The sequence below is a fragment of the Camelus dromedarius genome, chromosome 23 (assembly GCF_036321535.1).
Source record: "Camelus dromedarius isolate mCamDro1 chromosome 23, mCamDro1.pat, whole genome shotgun sequence".
NCBI lineage: Eukaryota > Metazoa > Chordata > Mammalia > Artiodactyla > Camelidae > Camelus > Camelus dromedarius.
The window spans coordinates 24,107,443-24,126,895 of NC_087458.1; the positions used below are offsets into that span (position 1 = coordinate 24,107,443).

The 19,453-nt window shown below is 50.8% G+C and overlaps 1 protein-coding gene across 2 annotated transcripts; it reads left to right on the forward strand.

The window, feature by feature from the left end:
- The first annotated feature begins 4,443 nt into the window (after window positions 1-4,443).
- On the forward strand, window positions 4,444-18,736 carry TOR3A (torsin family 3 member A). 2 transcript variants are annotated; one of them, XM_010992900.3, is made up of 6 exons: window positions 4,444-4,765; window positions 5,903-6,016; window positions 6,619-6,884; window positions 8,529-8,707; window positions 17,132-17,256; window positions 17,858-18,736. In XM_010992900.3, exons 1-6 carry the CDS (start codon window positions 4,471-4,473, stop codon window positions 18,106-18,108), a joined length of 1,230 nt encoding a protein of 409 aa, XP_010991202.3. In that variant the 5' UTR covers window positions 4,444-4,470; the 3' UTR covers window positions 18,109-18,736. The 2 variants fall into 2 exon arrangements, with proteins under 2 accessions (XP_010991202.3, XP_031291550.1); XM_031435690.1 differs by lacking the exon at window positions 4,444-4,765 and adding an exon at window positions 5,334-5,361.
- Window positions 18,737-19,453: the final 717 nt, after the last annotated feature.

Sequence of the window (19,453 nt, forward strand, 5' to 3'; positions counted from 1 at the left end):
GCCATGTTTTTTCACCCTCCCTTCTGCACAGTGTCCGTACTCTTGTTTCACCAGTACATGAGCACACCTCAGAGGGTGGTAAACAGCGTCTGTCAGCGAGCTGTCTTGTGAGCTTGGGCTTCAGGAAACGTGAGTCAAGGTGTACGTATGTATATAGTCGTATATGTATTCTAAGAGGGAAAAGTGTATTTATTTTGACGCAGGGAAACCCTGACTTATGTTGCTGAAGAACTTAAAGCTAGTAGGAGGGGCTCTTCTCAGACTCTGAGAGTGGATCTCAGTTACGTGCAGGCCATCCGTTCCGCAGACACCTGCTCCGCTGGCCAGGGCGGCACAGGGCACAGACAGACTGTTGGACAGGGAAGGCCCGTCTTCCTCCCCTTCGCCTGCTCAGGTCTGGGTAGAAAAGGGAGAGGCTGGGTACTACACTGCCACAGGCTTTTAAGGAAGTAAGATGTTACTCACAAATACAAAATGTTTGCAGGGGAGTGGGAATAACTTACTGGGAAGTTAATTTATTTGCTTGAGAGGGACGTGTGGGAACTGCTACCCTCTGTTTTGATCTGCCAAGGATTTCCTCTCAGAGCTGTTGCACAAATAGAGGTTGTGCTTGGTAAGACATCAAACAAGACAGATATGCACCTAAATTTCTAATGTGTTCTATGGGTTTCAATTCTGAAAAAAAAAAAAAGAAAATAAAGATTTTAATAAGTATTGGTGTATCATCATCTTTTCCTCTTCGTCTTTTCTCCCCCTGGTTCAGGACATTTCTGTTGTTTTCAACATGTCTGTTTCCCTGTTAGAGGACAGAAGAAGAGCGCATCTCTGCAGCCACGTGAACTTCCACGTGGGCTGTTTCACAGCACTGGCGGATCAGACCTTTCCACTTCCTCACTAGTCTTCAGAAGGCCATGCCTGCTTGTGACTGGACCGAGATTTTCAAGAGGGTAATTCTTAGGTGCTTTTTGTTTATTTAGTAGAATTCCATTCCTGCAGCTTCTTTAGAGATAAAGAATTACGAATCTCAAAGAACCTGTTGTCAGCACAGCTCCACAGAGGCCTGGGAGAGAGACCGGTGGTTATTGTAATTCTTAGGCACCCACACTTTTATCTTTAGAAATGGAAATGAAGCACCCTCAACCTCAACCAGACAAATGAGCAGACTGAAGATTTTTACTTGATTTGTGGTGGTTTTGTTTGTGCCAGGTTTTGTCACTTGTACTTGAGTACCAAAGGGAGTCCTCACTGACTCACCTCACATGGTCCTTTTCCAGGCCAGATTTCATGCTTCATTTGCTTCTCAAGCATAACAGAGAGATGGTATTGAAGCTGGAAAAGGCAAGCTCGTAGTAGGGTGGGTGTGATTCTATTATGGGCTCATTTTGCCGAGGGTATTTGCCTATAAAAACTGATTTTTAGCAGCCCTCATTTTGTAAAATAAAGACAAAAATGGTCATATGGTCATAACTACTGATTTTTACTGATGGATCTTGTCAGGTAAGTTGCTGAATCCCAGGGAATGATGAAGTCACAATTTGTAAAGTATTGGTCTTTCTCCTGTAGGCATTTGGGCATTGTGCTGGATGCCATCAAGATGATAATGACTGTCTCCTCCCTCAAAGAGCCTGTAGTCCCAGCAGAAGAGATGGCTTGTAAAACAGCAAATGCCTCAGGAACCATGTAAATTAATTAGAGTGGGAATAAGGAGCAGGAAAGAATCACAGGAGTCAGAGTGAGAGGTGGGCAGGGCCTTCCTTGAAGGAGGAGAGATTGATCAGCTTGTCATGTGGTGTGTGTCAAACCCCTGACCCCGGAAATGCAGTCATATGTTTAGAAGAACAGGGCCTGTACTCTGCTTTCAGTACCTGAGTCACCAGAAATACCCCTTGAGGGGTTTCCTGTAGTTTTCCAGGTGTGCCCTGTCTCTTGAGAGGAAGTTTCAGTCCAGTGTGATGCCTCAGTTGCTCTGTGTCTTAGATGTTAAAGGAGCCACTTACGTGAGCTGTGACACATTCATTTTATGTTTTCATAGTTTGCTTTTTACATGCCAGGCTTATGTGGAGAGAATGGCTTGACTTTTACCCAAAGATTGTTTTCAAGGCAAACGGTGTTCTGACAGCCTTCAGCAAGGTGGGGAAGATGTCTATTGCACAGCAAGGTCCCATTCAGATGACCTCAGTAAAGGTACCGTGTGCCCATTTTCTCTTTGAAATACTTTGGTAAAATGCATAATTTTGACTGAGTAGGTTTGGCGCCTGGATTTCTGCAAGTCTAAGAAGCTCCAGGGCAGTGCCAAGGCAGCTGGTCTTTGGACCTTACAGGAGCAGCACTGAGACTGCTTGCGAAGGAATCACCCACCTGTAATTTCCACAGGCGCCTCCAGGTGTCCCCATCACCCACGAGATCCTGCTCCTGGAAGCTGAACAGTGTCTCCAAGGGCTGAGTATGAAATATTGGCAATTTATTGAAAATAGAAGCTTATCTAAAAACTGGTGTTTGGATTCACTGTTTCTACATGAAACTGACTCTGGTGAAAAGAATATATTTTTTAATCTCTCTTAGGAAAAAGAGCTCTTGAAATCAAATTGTCCAAGTACTTCCCAGCTACCTACTTTATTTACCAGAAACTGTTAAATCCTAATCAAAACATCTTAGAAATGAGCAGTTAGCCCTACGTGAAAGTTACAAGTAGAAAATCATTCCCACAGTCTTAAAACTTGGATTTTCTTTAAAGAAACCAGGGTGAATACTAGTAATTTTATCACCATAAACTCACCTGTAAATTTCACTAGTATAAATAAAAGTTTTCCAAACTTTTATTTGTGTGGACCATCCAGAGTCTCCTCCAGGGCAAGGCATATACAATAATAAAGGTTAACATGGAACTGAATTAGTTCATTAACTCTCACGGCATCACTATGAAGTGACTCTTTTAAATCCCCCCATTTTATAGGTGGGGAAACTGAAGCATAGGACAGTTAACACCCAGGCTGACACATCAGAAATGGTAGAGGCCATTCATGGACAAACAACATTTACTGAATGAGTTAATGTTTTCAATTTCCAAATAAGCATAATGGTGTGTCCCTTGTTAACTGTTCTTTGAAGGGTTTCCTGAGCTTGATTGCACATAACACAGCACTGGTGTACTGGCCACTGCTCTGTGGAAGGTTTGGATTTAGTTCTGACGTCACTCTGAATGGCTAAGACATACAATATACATACATAATGTTACTTTCCAGTGTGACTTGCTTGTCACACTGGAAAGCACTTACACAGCTGCTTATCCGATTTCTGTAGCTGTTTGAATGAAAGGCAGAAGCACACGTGGTGAGCTCTTGAGGAAGGAGCAGACCTGGCATCAAGTGCTATCGAAGAGACTGGAGTGACATATGAACCAATTTGGCTGTGACGTTTGTGAGAGATGGCGCCAGTATTCACCTTGCTGTATGGAGAGCCCGGCCTCAAAGCCACTGAGCCTACGAAATTAGTCAAGTCTCATGATTTCTAGACAGCAATTTCTTCCTAAGACAAGATGGCACTTAGGCAATGGCTTCAGTGACTCAGGTGATTTTGAAAAATGCATTAAGTTCTTCAGAAATCTAGCAACTTTGCCATATGCTCATGTTATAGAGAAGGGAGTCCCAGGAAAGAGCCCTCCAGTCTTTTGCTAGTGGTGCCTGAGAAGTTGCCCATAGTCGCAAGCACTTGAAAGCTGCAAACTTAGCCAAGAAAGTGCAGCCAGTACTCAGCCTAACTTGTTTTTAATGGAATATGATTACATTGACAGGAGACCTTGAGATTTTTCCCCTAACTCTGGGAGTTTCCAAAACCCAGATGACTCCAGACTAGAGCCCACCAGCTTCCTCTTGCTTTTGGTGGACTCCCAGCTGTGGAAACCTGCTGACTATTTGCTGCTCTGTTTCAGTTCCCTTTGTAGAGGAGCCAGGCCCAGGGCTGACTCCCCTGGCCGACTCCCCTGGCCAACTCAAGCCCCTGGGTGAGACGGTTGCCCGGTTTCGTCTAACAGGTTGGCAGGAAGTTGATCTGCAGACGGGACCGGGCACAAATGGGGCCCTTACTGGGTAGGCCTCAAATGGGCCACCAGAGCTGCCCTAAAGTAACTGGGTAATCCCAGTGGGCGGCCATCTCAAGGCCTGAGTTCAACCTCTTTGTAGCCACAATCACCCAGAATAGACTGCTGCCCAACAGCGAGCCCCTGTCGGGTGGGCGGCGCCTGCAGTTGGGCTCGGGATGCCTTCCCGGGCACCAGCTGGGTTTCGGTTCCGGACCGGTGCGGGGCTCGCGCTGGGTCACATGAGAGGCGAGCTCAGCCTGCCCGCGGTTCCCGTGGCAACGCCAAAGCCCGGCCAATCAGGGCCTGGGAAGTGCCGGCGCGCGCCCGCCCCGCCCGGGGCTTGACAGAGTCGGGGAGGCGGGGCGGCAGAGGGACCGGCTGCCGGCCAGGCCATGCCTCGCGGGCCGCGGCGTCCGCTCGGGCCCGGGCTCTGGCTCTGGCTCGGGCTCTGGCTCGGGCTCGTGCTGCTGCTGCCGCCCCCGGGCGCGCAGGGACACGACGGCCGTGCGAGGCCGAGCGACAGGGCAGAGGAAGCGGGCTCGGGCCGGGCCTGGACGGCCTTCCAGGGCCTGCGGGAGCGGCTGCGGGCGGCCGGCGCCCTCTCCAGGCGCTACTGGGCGCTCTTCCGCTGCCGCGTTTGGCCCGAGGACTGTGGGGAGGAGGGGGAGGCGCCGGCGCGGCCCCTGGGTAAGACCCGCGGGCTCAGGAGGGCGGGAGCGCGGGCGGGATGCCCGTGGCACCGTGGAATCGGGGCGCGGCGGTCAGCGCCTCGCGCCTGCCCTGGGCCAGCGTGACTGGGGCCACCAGGCGGGCGCCTTAGCCGTCGGCTTTGCTGTTCTGGTCCCGCCTCTGGTCCAGGCTGAGGGCAGGGCAGCTTCTGCGGGACCGGGAAGCCCCATCACTGCCCTCTCCGGAACCACCCCTGGCGCTGCGCCCTTATGCAAACCAGGGGGCCTGGCTGCCCTCCCCAACGCCCGTTCCCGACTCATCCTTGCTGTCTCCCAGCCTGCCCTGGCGTTATTCCAAGGAGCTGCTCTTGCCCACCTTCTTGACGGCTTTAAGGAAAGTCCCCTGTTGGATACACCCCCAAGTGCCTTCTCTGCTGCTGTATGTGGAGGCGGAGCCTGGACTAGGAGTTTCCCCGGCCTGAGTTCTGGATTGCTGCTCTGACACTGACGAAGTGTATGGCAGGGTTGTCACATAACAGTCGTGGGCCCACTGATCTCTGAGGCTCCTTGAAGTCTGGGTCGTTAATTCTGGGTCCTGTAACAGTACTTGTGATGGTAAGCCTGTAATGGTGCTATAAACATCTCATTTAAATCAAAAGACCCCTAAATTCTAGTGAATGGTTTTGTTTTCATTTTTGTTAATGCTAGGCACATTCAAATTGACATTTGATAGAATTTAGAGTCGCTTGGGGCTGGCTGTGATCAGATGATTCTGGAATCTAAAGCAAGTAAGAAGAATGATAATCACCAGTTACTGTTTGTCTTCCTACTCGACTGCAGACTCCTTGCAGGCAGGGCCTAGGTTTCTTACACTTCTGGTACAAAGTGCTTAGAGGCTTCTTTGTTGAGTAAATGGATTCTTTGCTGCAGCTGGAGCTGCATCTCTAGCAAAGCCATCTACTTCTCACAGCTGGAGGTTCCCACTTGTGCCCATTCCGCGGTGCCCGAGGAAGGCCCAGGGCAGAGCAGTGAGGGGTGGCTCTGGAGAGAGGATGGGAAGAACTGCCCTGGTCCATTGGTTGGTCTTAGGGAGGCAGTGCTTGGCTCTCCCTCGGCCCTAGGCTCCATCTCTGCATCACAGTGCCTCCTTTTCCAGGCTGGAGCCTTCCCCTGCTGGGCCAGCAGTATCTGGATATCCTGACGACGTGGTACTGCAGCTTCCAGGACTGCTGCGACAGTGGGGATTGCAGGATCGTCAACAACTTCACAGGTTGGACCTTACACGGCCCTAGGGGCCAGGAATCTGTGGGGGGGAGGCAATTCAGGGAAGTGCCAGGGTGAAGCGACCCAACCTCTGCCTGCCCACCCCTGGCAGCACACCCTCCCTGTCTCCACCGTGGCTCCCAACAGCCCTTGATCCAAACCCTGCAGCCTCGCTCACTGCTGAGAGGAAGTAAGGGCTTTGCTGCCCTCAACAGGTGTTTGCTGAATTGAATTAAAATGAATAAAATGAGAGTGTCCATAAAATACATAGGGGTCCTGAAACTTCCAGGAGGGAGCAGGAACCTCATGGTGGTGGTTGGGGGGGAGGTCCTCCTCCAGACAGGACTCTGCTGACCATCCTGGGACGTCCTCAGGGGTTTCAGAAAGGGTGATTCCATTCTCTCCCTAAAGTCATCCTTGATTTCTCAAATTCTTTAGAAAATAGCCCCTGCGTCTCTTCCGCTGCAAGGTCTGCCCAGTGGCTTCTTGTCCTGAGGCCACCAGACAGGATGGCTCCCACCTCAGAGGTGCTCAGTCTTGACCATGGCCGAGCCTGGTAGGGACTGCGCCTGTGTGCGCCTCTCACCCTGGCCTCTCTCCTGTCCCCAGGCCTCGAGACTGACCTGCGTGTGCGACTGCATGGCCAGCACCTGGCCCGGGAGCTGGTCCTGACGGCAGTGAGGAGCTACTTAGAGCTGCCCCGGCCAGACAAGGCCCTGGCTCTGTCGTTCCACGGCTGGTCTGGCACAGGCAAGAACTTCGTGGCGCGGATGCTGGCGGAGAACCTGTACCGGGATGGGCTGAGGAGCAACTGCGTCCAGGTGTTCATCGCTACGTTGCACTTCCCTCACCCCAAGTATGTGGACCTGTACAAGGTGAGGCTGGCCGTCCTGGGGGGCTGTGCCGGCGGGGCGGGGGCCCCACTGTGGCCTCGACAGCCGAGGCGCAGGCCTCTGTGCTGGGAGGGAGGCTGCAGCCAGCCCTTCCTGTAGGAGGTGGGCCCCAGAGAAACCTGGGTGTGGTGGCTGGGGGATGGGGGCCGTTAGGCAGAACCTGTGACCCCCACAGACGTCCACTCCACACAGACGAGGCCCTGAACAGCGAGGAAGGACTGACCGTCCAAACACTACTCATCTGAGCTCTCTCCTTATCAGCCATACCTGAGAGGCCAGACACTGAGCTTTTAAACAGAGACTCCATCTGTTCAGTTTACTGTCACAGAAGTAGTGGAAGTGCCTCGGGAAGCATGGAACAGAGAAAAGCAAAAGCGTTCACAGTCTCCCCACAAGGGACACAACCCCAGTTGGCATCCTGGTGTACTTCCTTCAAGCCTTTCCCCTGTGCTCTGCTCACTGTAATTGTATTAGGCAGAGTGTTGCACATCCCCCTATATTTTTTAAAGAGACTTATATCATAAGTGATTTTTCCACGTCTTCCCAAAATTACTCATTATATGCCAACAAGTGGGTAGCAATGTCCCTGCTGCTCTGCTATTTTGGGCTTCGTTCATTTAGACAATAGCCAGACGACGACCAAACCCCATCCACTGCCGTACGTCAGGCGCGTCTGCGTCTATCTTTGGCTCTCAGTTGCAATATTTGGAGTGTGTTAACCTGGGAGATTATGTAAGCCTTTGAGGACAGACTGCCTGAGTCACCGGCAGTTTTTGAGTGCAGCCTTGGAGAGCAGGGGTTGGCTAAACTGTCCTAAGGGCAGGCTGCGGGTCAGCCAGGCCTTCCCAGAAAGAACTGGCTGGCTTTGCAGCAAAACTGCCGTGGATCTCTGCTTTCACTGTGAAAACTGACGTGTACACACTCTCTCTCACCCCCTGCACATCCTTTCACACACACATTGAGGGGACAGAGGGCCAAAGTCAGAATCCAGGAAGGCTAGAGGTGGCTAGTGAGTGTGGGCTTTGCTGCAACACCCCACCCTGGGTCAGGAGCTCACCCTGCTTAGTAAACCCTGCAGGGCAGCATCTTTTTAGTCAAGGGCTTACTATCTTGCCTGGGGTGGGAACCCCAGTTTTGAGTTGGCTGGATCCCAGACAAGTCCTCCCCTAGGTTATTCCCTGAGATCTCAGCCAGCAGGCACTCTGCTCCTGGGAGTTCAGGACAGGGGACTGGCCGCCTCCAGGCACTGGAGCCAGTCTCTCCCCATCACCCCTGTGTGAGAGCCCGCTTCCTGCCCCTGGGTGGGAGAGTTAGCAGTTAGCTCTGAGATGAAGCTCATCCTGGAGGGGAGGGAGCAGGGCTGGGGCCACTTCCCCAAAGCCCTCTCCCCAAGCTGGCTCCACCTAGTTGACTTTCAAACCACAGGGTGCAGGAGAAACCCCTGGAAGGCTTGTTAGAGGCAGATGCCCCAGCTCCACCCCCGGAGGTTTGGACTGGGTAGTTCTGGGGGTGGGCCAAGCCCCAGGTGATCCACTGCAGCTGCCCTGGGGACACCAGCCTCACCAGGGCCCTCCGGTCGGAAGGCACCTCCCACTGCTCCCCAGCAGCTCCCTGTACTCCATGCAGGAGCAGCTGACAGGCCAGATCAGGAAGACGCAGGAGCACTGCCACCAGACCCTGTTCATTTTAGATGAGGCTGAGAAGCTGCACCCGGAACTGCTGGAGGCCCTCCGGCCACACCTGGAACACCAGGCCCCCACGAACCCCAGGCCCGAGTGCCCCAGAACCATCTTTGTTTTTCTCAGGTGAGGTCTGAGGAGCCAGAAGAGGTGGGCTGGGTGGGGGGAGGAGGAGCCCGTCCAGGTGCCGCGCAGCGCGTGCACCAGGCCCAGGAGCGGTTACTTGGCCTGTAAGCTTGTGGGGGCTTCTGCGCTTTCCTAGGCTGCCGGCTGGCCCTTTTCCACAAGGGAAACCAACACAGACTCCAAGAGAGAAAACAAAAGCGCAGCTGCTGGGGTGGTAGCAACGGGGGGAGCCTTCGGTCTCCCTGCTCCTGCCCTGATCCTACCAGGGCATTTCTGAAGGACTCTGGCCCCGCAGCACAGGCCGGCTAGCTCCCAGGAGCAGCCTGGGGAAGAGCAGCTGTCCCTCTTCTAGCCTCCTCCGTGGTGCTCTTAGGGTGGGGAGGCCTCCCTTAGCCTCCCCAGTTAGTACACAGTTTCCTGAGGGAGGGACACTCGGAGTCCCCACTTAGAAGGGCATTAAGTTTTGGGTTTTTTAAATTGAGGTATAATTGACCTGTAACATATTAGTTTCAGGTGTACAACATGATTTGGTATTTGTTCATCTTATGAAATGATCACAAGTCTAGTTAACATCTGTCACCATACATAGTTACAAAACTTCTTTGGCCTTCTGATGAGAACTTTTAAGATCTACTCTCACAGCAACTTCCAAATATGCAGTACAATGTTACCATAGCCACCATGCTGTATATTACATCCCCACAACTTATTATTTGACGTTTATACTTTTTGACCCCCTTCACCCCGTTCTTCCACTCCCACCCTCCTTTCCCCCTCTGGCAACCACTAAGCTTGGCTTTTTGGTGTTTCGAGTTTTTTGGGTTTTTTTTTTTTTTGAGATTCCACATGTCAGATTATATAGTATTTGTCTTACATGTCTTTGATTTATTTTACTTAGCAGAATGCTCTTAAGGTCTATCTATGTGTTGCAAATGGCAAGATTGCCTTCTTTTTTATGGCTGAATACTCGTGTGTGTGTGTGTGTGTGTGTGTACATTTTCTATATCCTTTTATCTGTTGATGGACACTTAGGTTGTTTATCTTGGCTATTGTAAATAATGCTGCAGTGAACACAGGGGTGCAGATATGTTAGTATTTTCATTATCTTTGGATAAATACTCAGAAGTAGAATTGCTGGATCATATGGCAGTTCTATTTTTTATTTTTTTGAGGAACATTCCATACTGTTTTCCATAGTGGTTGCACCAGTTTATTCCCACCAGCAGTGCACAAGGGTGCTCTTTTCTCCACTTCCTCACCAGTGCTGGTTATTTCCTGTCTTTTTGACTGTAGCCATTCTAACAGGTACAAGGTGATATCTTACTGTGGTTCTGATTTGCATTTCCCTTGTGATTAGTGCTGTTGACCATCTTTTCATGAATCTGTTGGCCACTTGTATGTCTTTGGGAAAAATGTCTATCACATCTGCCCATTTTTTTATTGGATTTATTTATTTTTTGCTATTGAGTTGTATGAGTTCTTTATATATTTTGGATACCAAACCCTTACCAGAAATATGATTTGCAAATATTTTCTCCCGTTCAGTAGGTTGCCTTTTCATTTTGTTGATGGTTCCTTTGCTGTGCAGAAGCTTTTTGGTTTGAGATAGTCCCACTTGTTTATTTTTGCTTTTGTTGCCTTTGCTTTTGGTGTCAAGTCCAAAAAATAACTGCCAAGACTAGTGTCAAGGATCTTCCTGTGTTTTCTTCTAGGAGTTTTATGGTTTCAGATCTTAAGTACTTTTGTTATTTTTTGTGTAGGGTATATGATAGCAGTCCAGTTTCATTCTTCTGCATGTGGTTTACCAATACCATTTATTGAAGAAACTGTCCTTTGCCCATTGCATATTCTTAGCTCCTTTGTCATAAATTAATTGACCATATATGCATGGGTTTATTTCTGGGCTCTCAACTCTGTTCCATTTACCCATGTGCCTGTTTTTATGCCAGCACCTTACGGCATTGATTGCTAAAGCTTTGTAATATAGTTTGAAATGTAACTCACATACTGGGAGTCCTCGCTTAGAAGGGCATTACGTTTTCAAGCCAGCACATTAGTTGAAAATTAAGTACAAACTACCCTTAAAAATTCCCCCCAAAAAAGTTTTAAAAAAATTCCCAGGGTATACCCAGTTAGAGGATAGTTGCCCACTAAGTCCACCATGGCCAGTTCTTTATCCAGCCTTGGAAGGTCTGCTTCTTTGATCATGAAAGGAAGTCACTGGCCTGCAATTCAAGGTGTAATGTTTTGAATGAAACGCTCTGTGGCTGTGTTGAGATTTGCAACTCGACCATGCAGGACTAATCACTTAACCACTGCACTACATTTCCTGTGTTGCTTGCCTGTGTGCCCCAGGCTCTGGAAACGGCTTTGCAAAAAGTGAATTTTGAAATCAACTTTTCCAACCGTATCTTTTTATAGCAGCTGCAATGGAAGGTCCTGCCCAAGGTCTCTTAAAAGTCAAGTATGGGTCCCTGTTGGCCCAACTTGAATGCTTCACAAGCAGCTTCTTGCACCCAGTGGACGGCACACCAGCTGCTCCACCGCCCGCCCCTGCCATCAACCCCCCCCCCCCAAAACTGGCAGGCCAGTACACGCTTGCTAGGGATTTTCCCCAGCTTTAGGGTGCGCCCTGTGAGGAGACGTAGGGAGTCTGGTTTTTCATCCGTGCTTGGAAAGTGTGAAGGAGCAAGCTGTGGAGGGCGGATCTTGTTTCACTGTAGACCCACAAGACAAGGTGGAACCGGTTTACACAGTTGCTGGGTTGGGGTTTTGGTGTGTTGCTGGTTAAGTCCTTCCGGGTCTATAAGTAAGGCAGACAGGACACTGCAATGCACTGTGAAGGAGGGCAGAGGAGCCCTAATGGGTGATTTTAAGAGAAAAACAAAGATTTTTCTGATTTTTTTAAGTGATCAGAATTGGCACATGAGGACAGTGACATCTTTGGATTAACTCGCCCCTGCAGCTCTACATTACTTATCACCTGGGGCAGCCCAGCAGGGCAGCTCTCGTCCTGAGGCAGTGAATCAGGTGGGGGCTCCGAAACGCAGAGAAGGCCAAATAAGGAATCACCTTGGTCCCCGAGGCTTCCCCGCCCTCCAAGCCCTGGCAGGGGGCGGGGGCAGGGAGCCCTCGGAACTGTTCCTGCAGTTGAGTTCTGGTGCCTGGCTGCCTGGGCACGCCCTTTCCTATCGCAGGAATCCTTTGACTTCGTGCGGGCTTCTTCCCTGTCCGCTGCCTGGTTCCTCCTCCCTCCCACCAGGCCTGAGCCAGCTTCTGCCTCGTGGCTGCGGCTGCGGCTGACCTTTCCCCGATTTGGCCCCAGATGCCTGGGTGCTGCCTTCGCACGGGTTCTCAGCTTGGAAAACCTCCCCCTCGCCACTGTCGGGATTTCCTAACGCGACCCAGGTGACCCAGCTGTCTCTACGCAAATGTTTGCTTTTGTAGTAATTTGGTCATTGACCCGCTGACAGTGCCCTCGTTCCTTCCCCTTCCCACACCCTCGCCCTTTCCCCCAGTGACCCGGCCTCTGTGCACTGTCCCACCGTCCGAGGCCACACGGCCCTGGGGAGCAGATAGACAGCAGGGTGGAGGCAGGGCCTGAGAAGAGAGCCTCCAGGGAAAAGCTGCCCAGTGGGCCTATGCTGGTGGGGGATGCAGAAGCCACGCGGGCCCTTGAGGCGCCTTTGAGCCCCCTGGGGAGGAGGAAGCAAGGACGGGGCCTCCAATTCCAGTGGCGCTGGTGTGGGCCTCGGCCCAGCCCGTGGTCCCTGACAGGACTGGGCGGACTGCTTGGAGCCTGAGGGCCAGCCGGCTGACGGTGCGGCTCAGCACCCCTGCCCTAGGCGCCCAGGATAAGCAGCACCTCCAAACCCCAGCTTCAGGAATTCTGGTGATGGCTGGGGGAGGCAGTGACTTCAGACCTGACTTCTACAATGAAGGAAAAGTGCAGCTGATTCAGTCTGTGGAGGTGGTGTGAACAGGTCACTAGTGTGAGGCCAGCGGATTCATCCTGAAAAGACCCCTAAGCCCGCCGTTGGGGTAAAGTGCTGGCAGCTTCGCTGGGCCCCTGCAGAGTGGTGGCGCCTGCGGGCAGAAGCGGGGAGAGGGGAGGCTGGAGCGCCCGCTCTCAGAGCAGGCCTTCGTCTGGGCCTGAGGGATTCGGGGCCCCGGGCTGGCGCCGGAAGACCAGCACTGATGACGTTGACCCATCTCTACCAAGTATAGGCAGTTCTGTGAACGGGGTCCCAGGCCGGGAACTCGGGCTCCGGAGATCAGAGCTACTGTCCTCGTCCCACTGAAGCTGGAAAGGACGAGGGTAACGAGCGCCTGCTCTCCTTGGTCTGATGTCAGGAGAAGAACGCATAGAAAGGACTTTGATTCCATGAAAAATTTATATTAGTATAGTTCTTTTAACTTTTAAAAGGCCTTGCGCCCCAGCACATAGAAAGTGCTCAAAGAAATGTTTAATTGTTGACTGACCGCTGAATCTCAGGTAGCCTAAGGAGGGCTTTTAAAATTGTCTGGTTCAACTCTCTCGTTTTACAAATGAGGAAACCAAGGCTCAGAGAGAGTGTGATTGAGTCAAGTTTGTATCTGTTCCTCAGGCAAGACTTAGCAGGGAGGCCTGGGGCTTGTTACCGGAGTTCTGGAGAGGCCTCTGAGTGCCCGTCCTCTGCAGTCTTAGGGCTGGTGACATTGCATGTTGTCCTGTCCCAGAGCCGGGGGAGAGGGCTCGTCTCTAGAGGTGCCTTCTGTCCCTGGGTCCCTTCAGGCCTCCAGGTCAGCAGGTGACCTGGGAGGATGTGGAAGGGGACTAAGGTGCTCCAGAAAAGCAACATCTGTCTAAAGGTGTGGTGCTGGTGCCAGAGTGGCGGTCCCTCAGGAGCTGAAGATTAGGGGAGGGGGTGCTAAACAGAGAAGGGGTCCAGGTCAAGTATTGGTGGGTGAGGTAAAGCCGGTAACATGGAAGAAGAAGTCATTGGCTGTGGGACAAAAGAAGAGGAGAAATTCAGGAGGGAGGTGGAGACAGTGTAAACATGCAGAGACGTCCGTTTATTCAGCAAGCATTTAATAAACACTGAGCCCCTGATAGGCACTCAGCGCGTGCTAGGCACTGTGCTACCTAAACAAACAGGCTAAGCTTCTGTTCTCGAGAAACTTCGTATCAAGTGGCATTCCAGGTAGAAATGGAGTCTGCTCCTGGGGCTGAGTAAGTGAATCCTGCTTCTCTCCCCTCTGCCCTGGATGCCTGCCCTGCAGTCCATGCATGTGTACTCCTGCCTTTGCCCCCTGTGAGGAATGCAGGGTGGGGAAGTCCCTTGGCACAGGGCAGGTCCTGCTGCCGCTGATGCAACCGTGGTCTTGCGTGTGCACAGATGACCTGCTGGCAGGCCTTCCTGCAGCAGCTTCCGCTCTGCAGGTGTCAGGGGAAGTCTGGCTGAGCAGCTGAACTTGAGCAGGGTACAAGGCGTGGGGACTGCCCTTGTTCCTGCCAGGCTCTCCAGCTGGGGCCCACGGCCCTGGGTAAAATCTGGCTGTGAGGGGCACACTGACCCCTCCAGGAAGGAGGACTGGATCCCCCGGCAGGGAAGGACACCTGCCCCAGCCTCTCCTTGCCCATCCACGGAGGCCAGCAGGGAGAGAGCCACCCAGCTCCTCTGTGTCCTGAGCCTACACAGGCCCCCGGGATACACTTAGATGAGTTAACGCACCTGAGTCAGAGAGCCAGTGAGAGCTTGGTGGGGACAGAACGCAGGTCCTGGGCCCCCACTCCTTCACTTGCCGGCCGCCCCCCTGCTTCCTTCATGCACTTACTCCCTCACTTTCTGCTGGGCCTGAGAGAAAAGCAGGGCAGAGCTGGGTTTGTGTTAGGAGCTGACAGAAGGGAGCCATCGCCTGGGAGGGGGGCGATGGGCACAGTGAGGTGGAGAGAAGTGCACGTGGGCGCGGGGGGCCGGGCAGGATGTGCTGCCAGCCCCGGGTCTCCACTTCCTCCTCCCAGCGTTCCAGCTTTACTTCTCTCCCTCGTCTCTCTAACAGTCCTCTTTCCTGTGCTTTAGACCCGTAATTCCAGTTGCCCAGTGAAATCACATCCCCTGGAGAGGTCACAGGCAAGTGCACAACACTCATATGTGTGTAACTCCACGCTGGCACCTCCGCCTTCTCTATTCGACGTCTGCTGAGGGGGCTGCAGGCCACGCGAGGCAGACACTTGTTCTCTTTGTTGACCTCCTTTCTCTCACTTATCACATCCATCAGTTACAGGGCCCTGTCAGCTGTGCCTCCTGCACTAATGCTAAACCCTTCCCCACTGCCTTCATCACCTCTAAACGTGGACTACTGCAAAAAGCTCCCTGACTAGCATTCTCTTCAATCCACTGTGGTTCAAGAATGATCTGAGGAAGTAAGGCTGATCAGGTCACCCTACTACCCTACACTCCAATGTCAAAACCCTTCACTGGTTCTCCATGGCCCGTGAGCTGAAATCCACCTGCCTGGCTGACACAGGCCTCCCGCCAGCCTCGGCCCGCCTTGCATGCCTGCGCCCCTCCAGCCCCTCTAAGAAGCTCATAAGCCCCGAGCCCCACGAGCCCTCTCTCTGATGGTCCGTGCCTGGACACATGCCCGGACACATGCCCGGACACATGCCCTCCCCTGCCGTGTCTGGTGATCACTGCTCGGTCTGCATTTGCTCAGAAGCCTCATCCTCCTCCGAGGTCTTCTCCCTAAGCCTCAGTAGCTTCTACATTAGCCCTTGCCACACTGTGACTCACACACACGTGCCTCTCCTTTCCCTCAGTCAAGGGAAAGAACTACATCCTACCATCTTTGTGCTCCCTGCAGCCAGCAGTCTGTGTTTGTCAAAAGGGAGCGAGACAGGGAGGTTGGGAGGCAAAGCAGGACAGTGTCTTTTCTGTACAGACTTTTGGGTTGTGACAAGATTTCCTGGAGGAGGGGAGGTCCAGCTCCTCTACCTCCATTATTCTAGTCTCCAGTGTAATGGCTTCAGTGGTAAGATTATCCACTTGGAAGCTAAATATAAAAATAATGAAATCTAAGACATGACACCATAAAACTCCAAGAAGAGAACAAGACAAAACAGTTTCAGACCTAAATCTCAGCAATATTTTCTTGGATGAGTCTCCCAAAGCAAAAGAAATAAAAGCAAAAATAAACAAATGGGATCTAATCAAACTTAGAAGTTTTTGCACACCAAATGAAACTATCAATACAAAATGAAAAGACAGCCTACAGAAAGGGAGAAAATACTCGCAAACAACACAACCAACAGGAGGTTAATTTCCAAAATATACAAATAGCTCATACAACTCAGTATCAAAAAAACAAACAACCCAATCAAAACCTGTGCAGGCCTAATTGACATCTCTCCAAAGAAGACACAGATGGCCAACAGGCACATGAAAAGGTGTTCAACATCGCTAATTATTAGAGAAATGAAATCAACACCACAGTGAGATACCACCTCCCACTGGTCAGAATGGCCATCATCAAAAAGTCTACAAGTATTAAATGCTGGAGAGGATGTATAGAAAAGGGAACCCTCCTACACTTGGTGAATGGAAATTGGTGCAGCCACTTAGGGAAAACAGTATGGAGGTTGCTTAAAAAACTAAAAATAGAGCTACTACGTGATCCAGTAATCCCATTCCTGGGCATATATATCTGGAAAAGACAAAAACTCTAATTTGAGAAGATACACGCACCCCAGTATTCACAGCAGCACTATTTACAAAAGCCAAGACATGGAAAAAACCCAAATGCCCGTCAACCAATCATTGGTTTAAGATGTGTTTATATATACACAATGGAATATTACTCAGCCATTAAAAAGAAGTAATGCCATTTGCAGCAACATAGATGGACCTAGAGGTAGTCATACTAAGTGAAGTCAGACAGAGAAAGACAAATGCATGATATCACTTACATACGGAACCTAAAAAAATAATACAAATGAATTTATATACAAAACAGAAACAGACTCACAGACATAGAAAACAAAGTTATGGTTACCAAAGGGGAGAAAGGCGGGGGAGGGGTATAGTAGGAGTATGGGAATAACAGATAAGCACTACTATATATAAAATAGACAAGTAAAGAGTTACTGTGTAACACGGGATAATATACAGTATCTTATAATAACCTATAATAGAGGATAATTTGAAAAAATACATATAACTGAATCACTTTGCTGTACACCTGGGACTAACCCAACACTGTAAATTGACTATACTTCAATTTTTAAAAAATCTGTGGGGGGGCTGGGGAGAGAATAGCTCACAGTGGTAGAGTGCATGCTTAGTATGCACAAGGTCCTGGGTTCAATCCCCAGTACCTCCTCTATAAATAAGCAAACCTAATTACCTCCCCCTCCCCAAAATTAACAGGGCTTCTCTCTTTCAGCAACCTTGGAGGCAATATCATCAATGAAGTGGTCCTGAATCTGCTTAAGGCCGGATGGTCTCGGGAAGAAATCAGTATGGAACACTTGAAGTCCCACCTCCAGGCTGAGATTGTGGAATCCACAGGTAAGTGACTCCCGGCCTCACGGAAAATAAGCCTCTAGTGAGAGCCACCGTAGCGGGTCATGTGTATGTGCTGAAAGCTGTGCCCATGAGGTAGACAGGGTGCTCAGGACCACAGAGGACGCGCTGTATAATCAGTCTCCTCATTGTCAACCTCAGGTAGGCACAAGCAAAGTGCCAAGAAAGCCAAAGTCCCTTCCTGAAAATGCTTTGAAAGGGAGTAGTCTGCCCTGGCCCTGGAAGCACGGGCCGTGGTCTATGGAGCGGGTGGACCCTGAGGTAAGAGTCTCACTGTGAGAACCTCGTGGCTCCGCCTCCAGTCGTAGGTAGGGTGGCTCCACCTTCTGCCATCATCAGATGAAACCGTGACCTGGCAGGCACAGCCCCACCCTCTGGCTTCCCCTGCGGCACACACCCCGTTCACCGTGGCCCTCTTTCCCTAAAAGAGACAGCGGCATAGTTCTTGACACAAACCCCAGACAGCCCTCCTGGACTTGGCGTATGAGAGCAAACCTTGCCCAGGCCTGAGGATGGGGGACTCCTTACAACTCCAGTTGGGTTCAGCCCCAGGTAGGACTCCATGTCCCTTTGGTCTTGATTTCAGACAGCGGCTTTGGGCACAGCCGTCTTGTGAAAGAAAACCTGATCGACTTCTTCATCCCCTTCCTGCCACTGGAGTACCGTCACGTGAGGCTGTGTGCACGCGATGCCTTCCTGAGCCAGGAGCTCCTGTACACGGAAGAGGCACTGGATGAAATTGCCAAGATGATGGTGTACGTCCCCAAGGAGGAACAACTTTTCTCTTCTCAGGGATGCAAATCTATTTCCCAGAGAATTAACTATTTCCTGCCTTGAGGGCTAGATGGAAACGTCTCAGGAAAGCTTAGCTGCCTTCCTTCCACTAACAGGACCCCGTCAGCACACTGTCCAGGACCTTAAGGGCAGGCTAGCCTCCAGCAGTCCACAAGTGATATGTAAAAGGAAGGCTTTAAACCAGAGCAGAGCCAATTCTTAAAATCACATGGTGCCTTAAAAAAGAAATATTCCAAAATATGGGCCAGGTGGTTGGAGAAAGCCACGTGGGAGATAAATCCCAAGGATTTATTAGCATCTCAGCTCTTGCCGGCAGTCTCCTGGACTTGGGTGATGGGCCCGAGGCTGCAGTATCTTCGGTGATAGGGAAGGGGAGAATGAAGCTCTGCTTACCAGTGGCAGGGAAGACACCTCGAGTCCGCGGGCTGGGTGGGCCAGCTTTCCAGTTGTTATTCCCAGAGGGAAGCTGAACAGCTCCTACCTGAGAGATCAGCAGAGCCTCAGACTGAAGGAAAAAGTGCACAGGGGAAGTTTGTTTGTTTTAAATCAAATCAGTGTAGCCTGAGACTTGTTCTGCTCTGCAGATTTAAAAAAGAATTGTTTTTCTGAGTTAGGGATCTTGACATGATTGTGTCATATGCAAAGATTAAAATTTTGTATTTTTCTAAAACCCTTGGCCTACCTTCTTACTGAGACCTAGTAATCGTGCTCACTCTGCAGAAGTGCAGATGCCAGGCAATACGGATGGGGCCTGGTGGAGACGGGCATGTGCGGGCACTCATGGAGCTGACGGGGCGAGTGCCTGGTCCGCCAGTTTACTTCAGTTTGCTTTGGGACCACATCAGCTGAGCTAGGGTACTTCAGCCTCTTACTGAAGAGGTGTCCACAACATACTGCCCATATATATGAAAACAGCATTCCTGTGCTCCCAGCTTTAAAAAGAAAAACAGTTGTTCTTGAGGATTGTTATGCAAATTTAAATCCTTACCTTCTCCACCGATAAGCTTCTAGAGGTTTGGTCAACCTCTTCCAGATACGGCAAGGGAGCGACACCCTTACAAACAGAGCTTTCCCTCATAAATGTAAGCATCTCTTGCAAAAGGTTAACTTTGACTGTTTTCAGAGCTTCAGTGTCTGCACTTTCTTAAAGATAACCAGCTTAAAAGAATCCTTAAGCCAAAGCAGCATATTTTGGGGTGGCAAATTCTGCTCCCTGACAAAAGCCATTTTTATTGGACTTTATGTGCATACCACTTGAGTATATGTTACTCATCCTTAATCAAAATGTTACTTCTAAAAGCAGTGAACCCTTTTTTTAAAAATTAAAGACCAAGTCAGACAAGACCAGAATGTCCCCTGTGTGGTTCCACATTTACTCTGTTTAGTG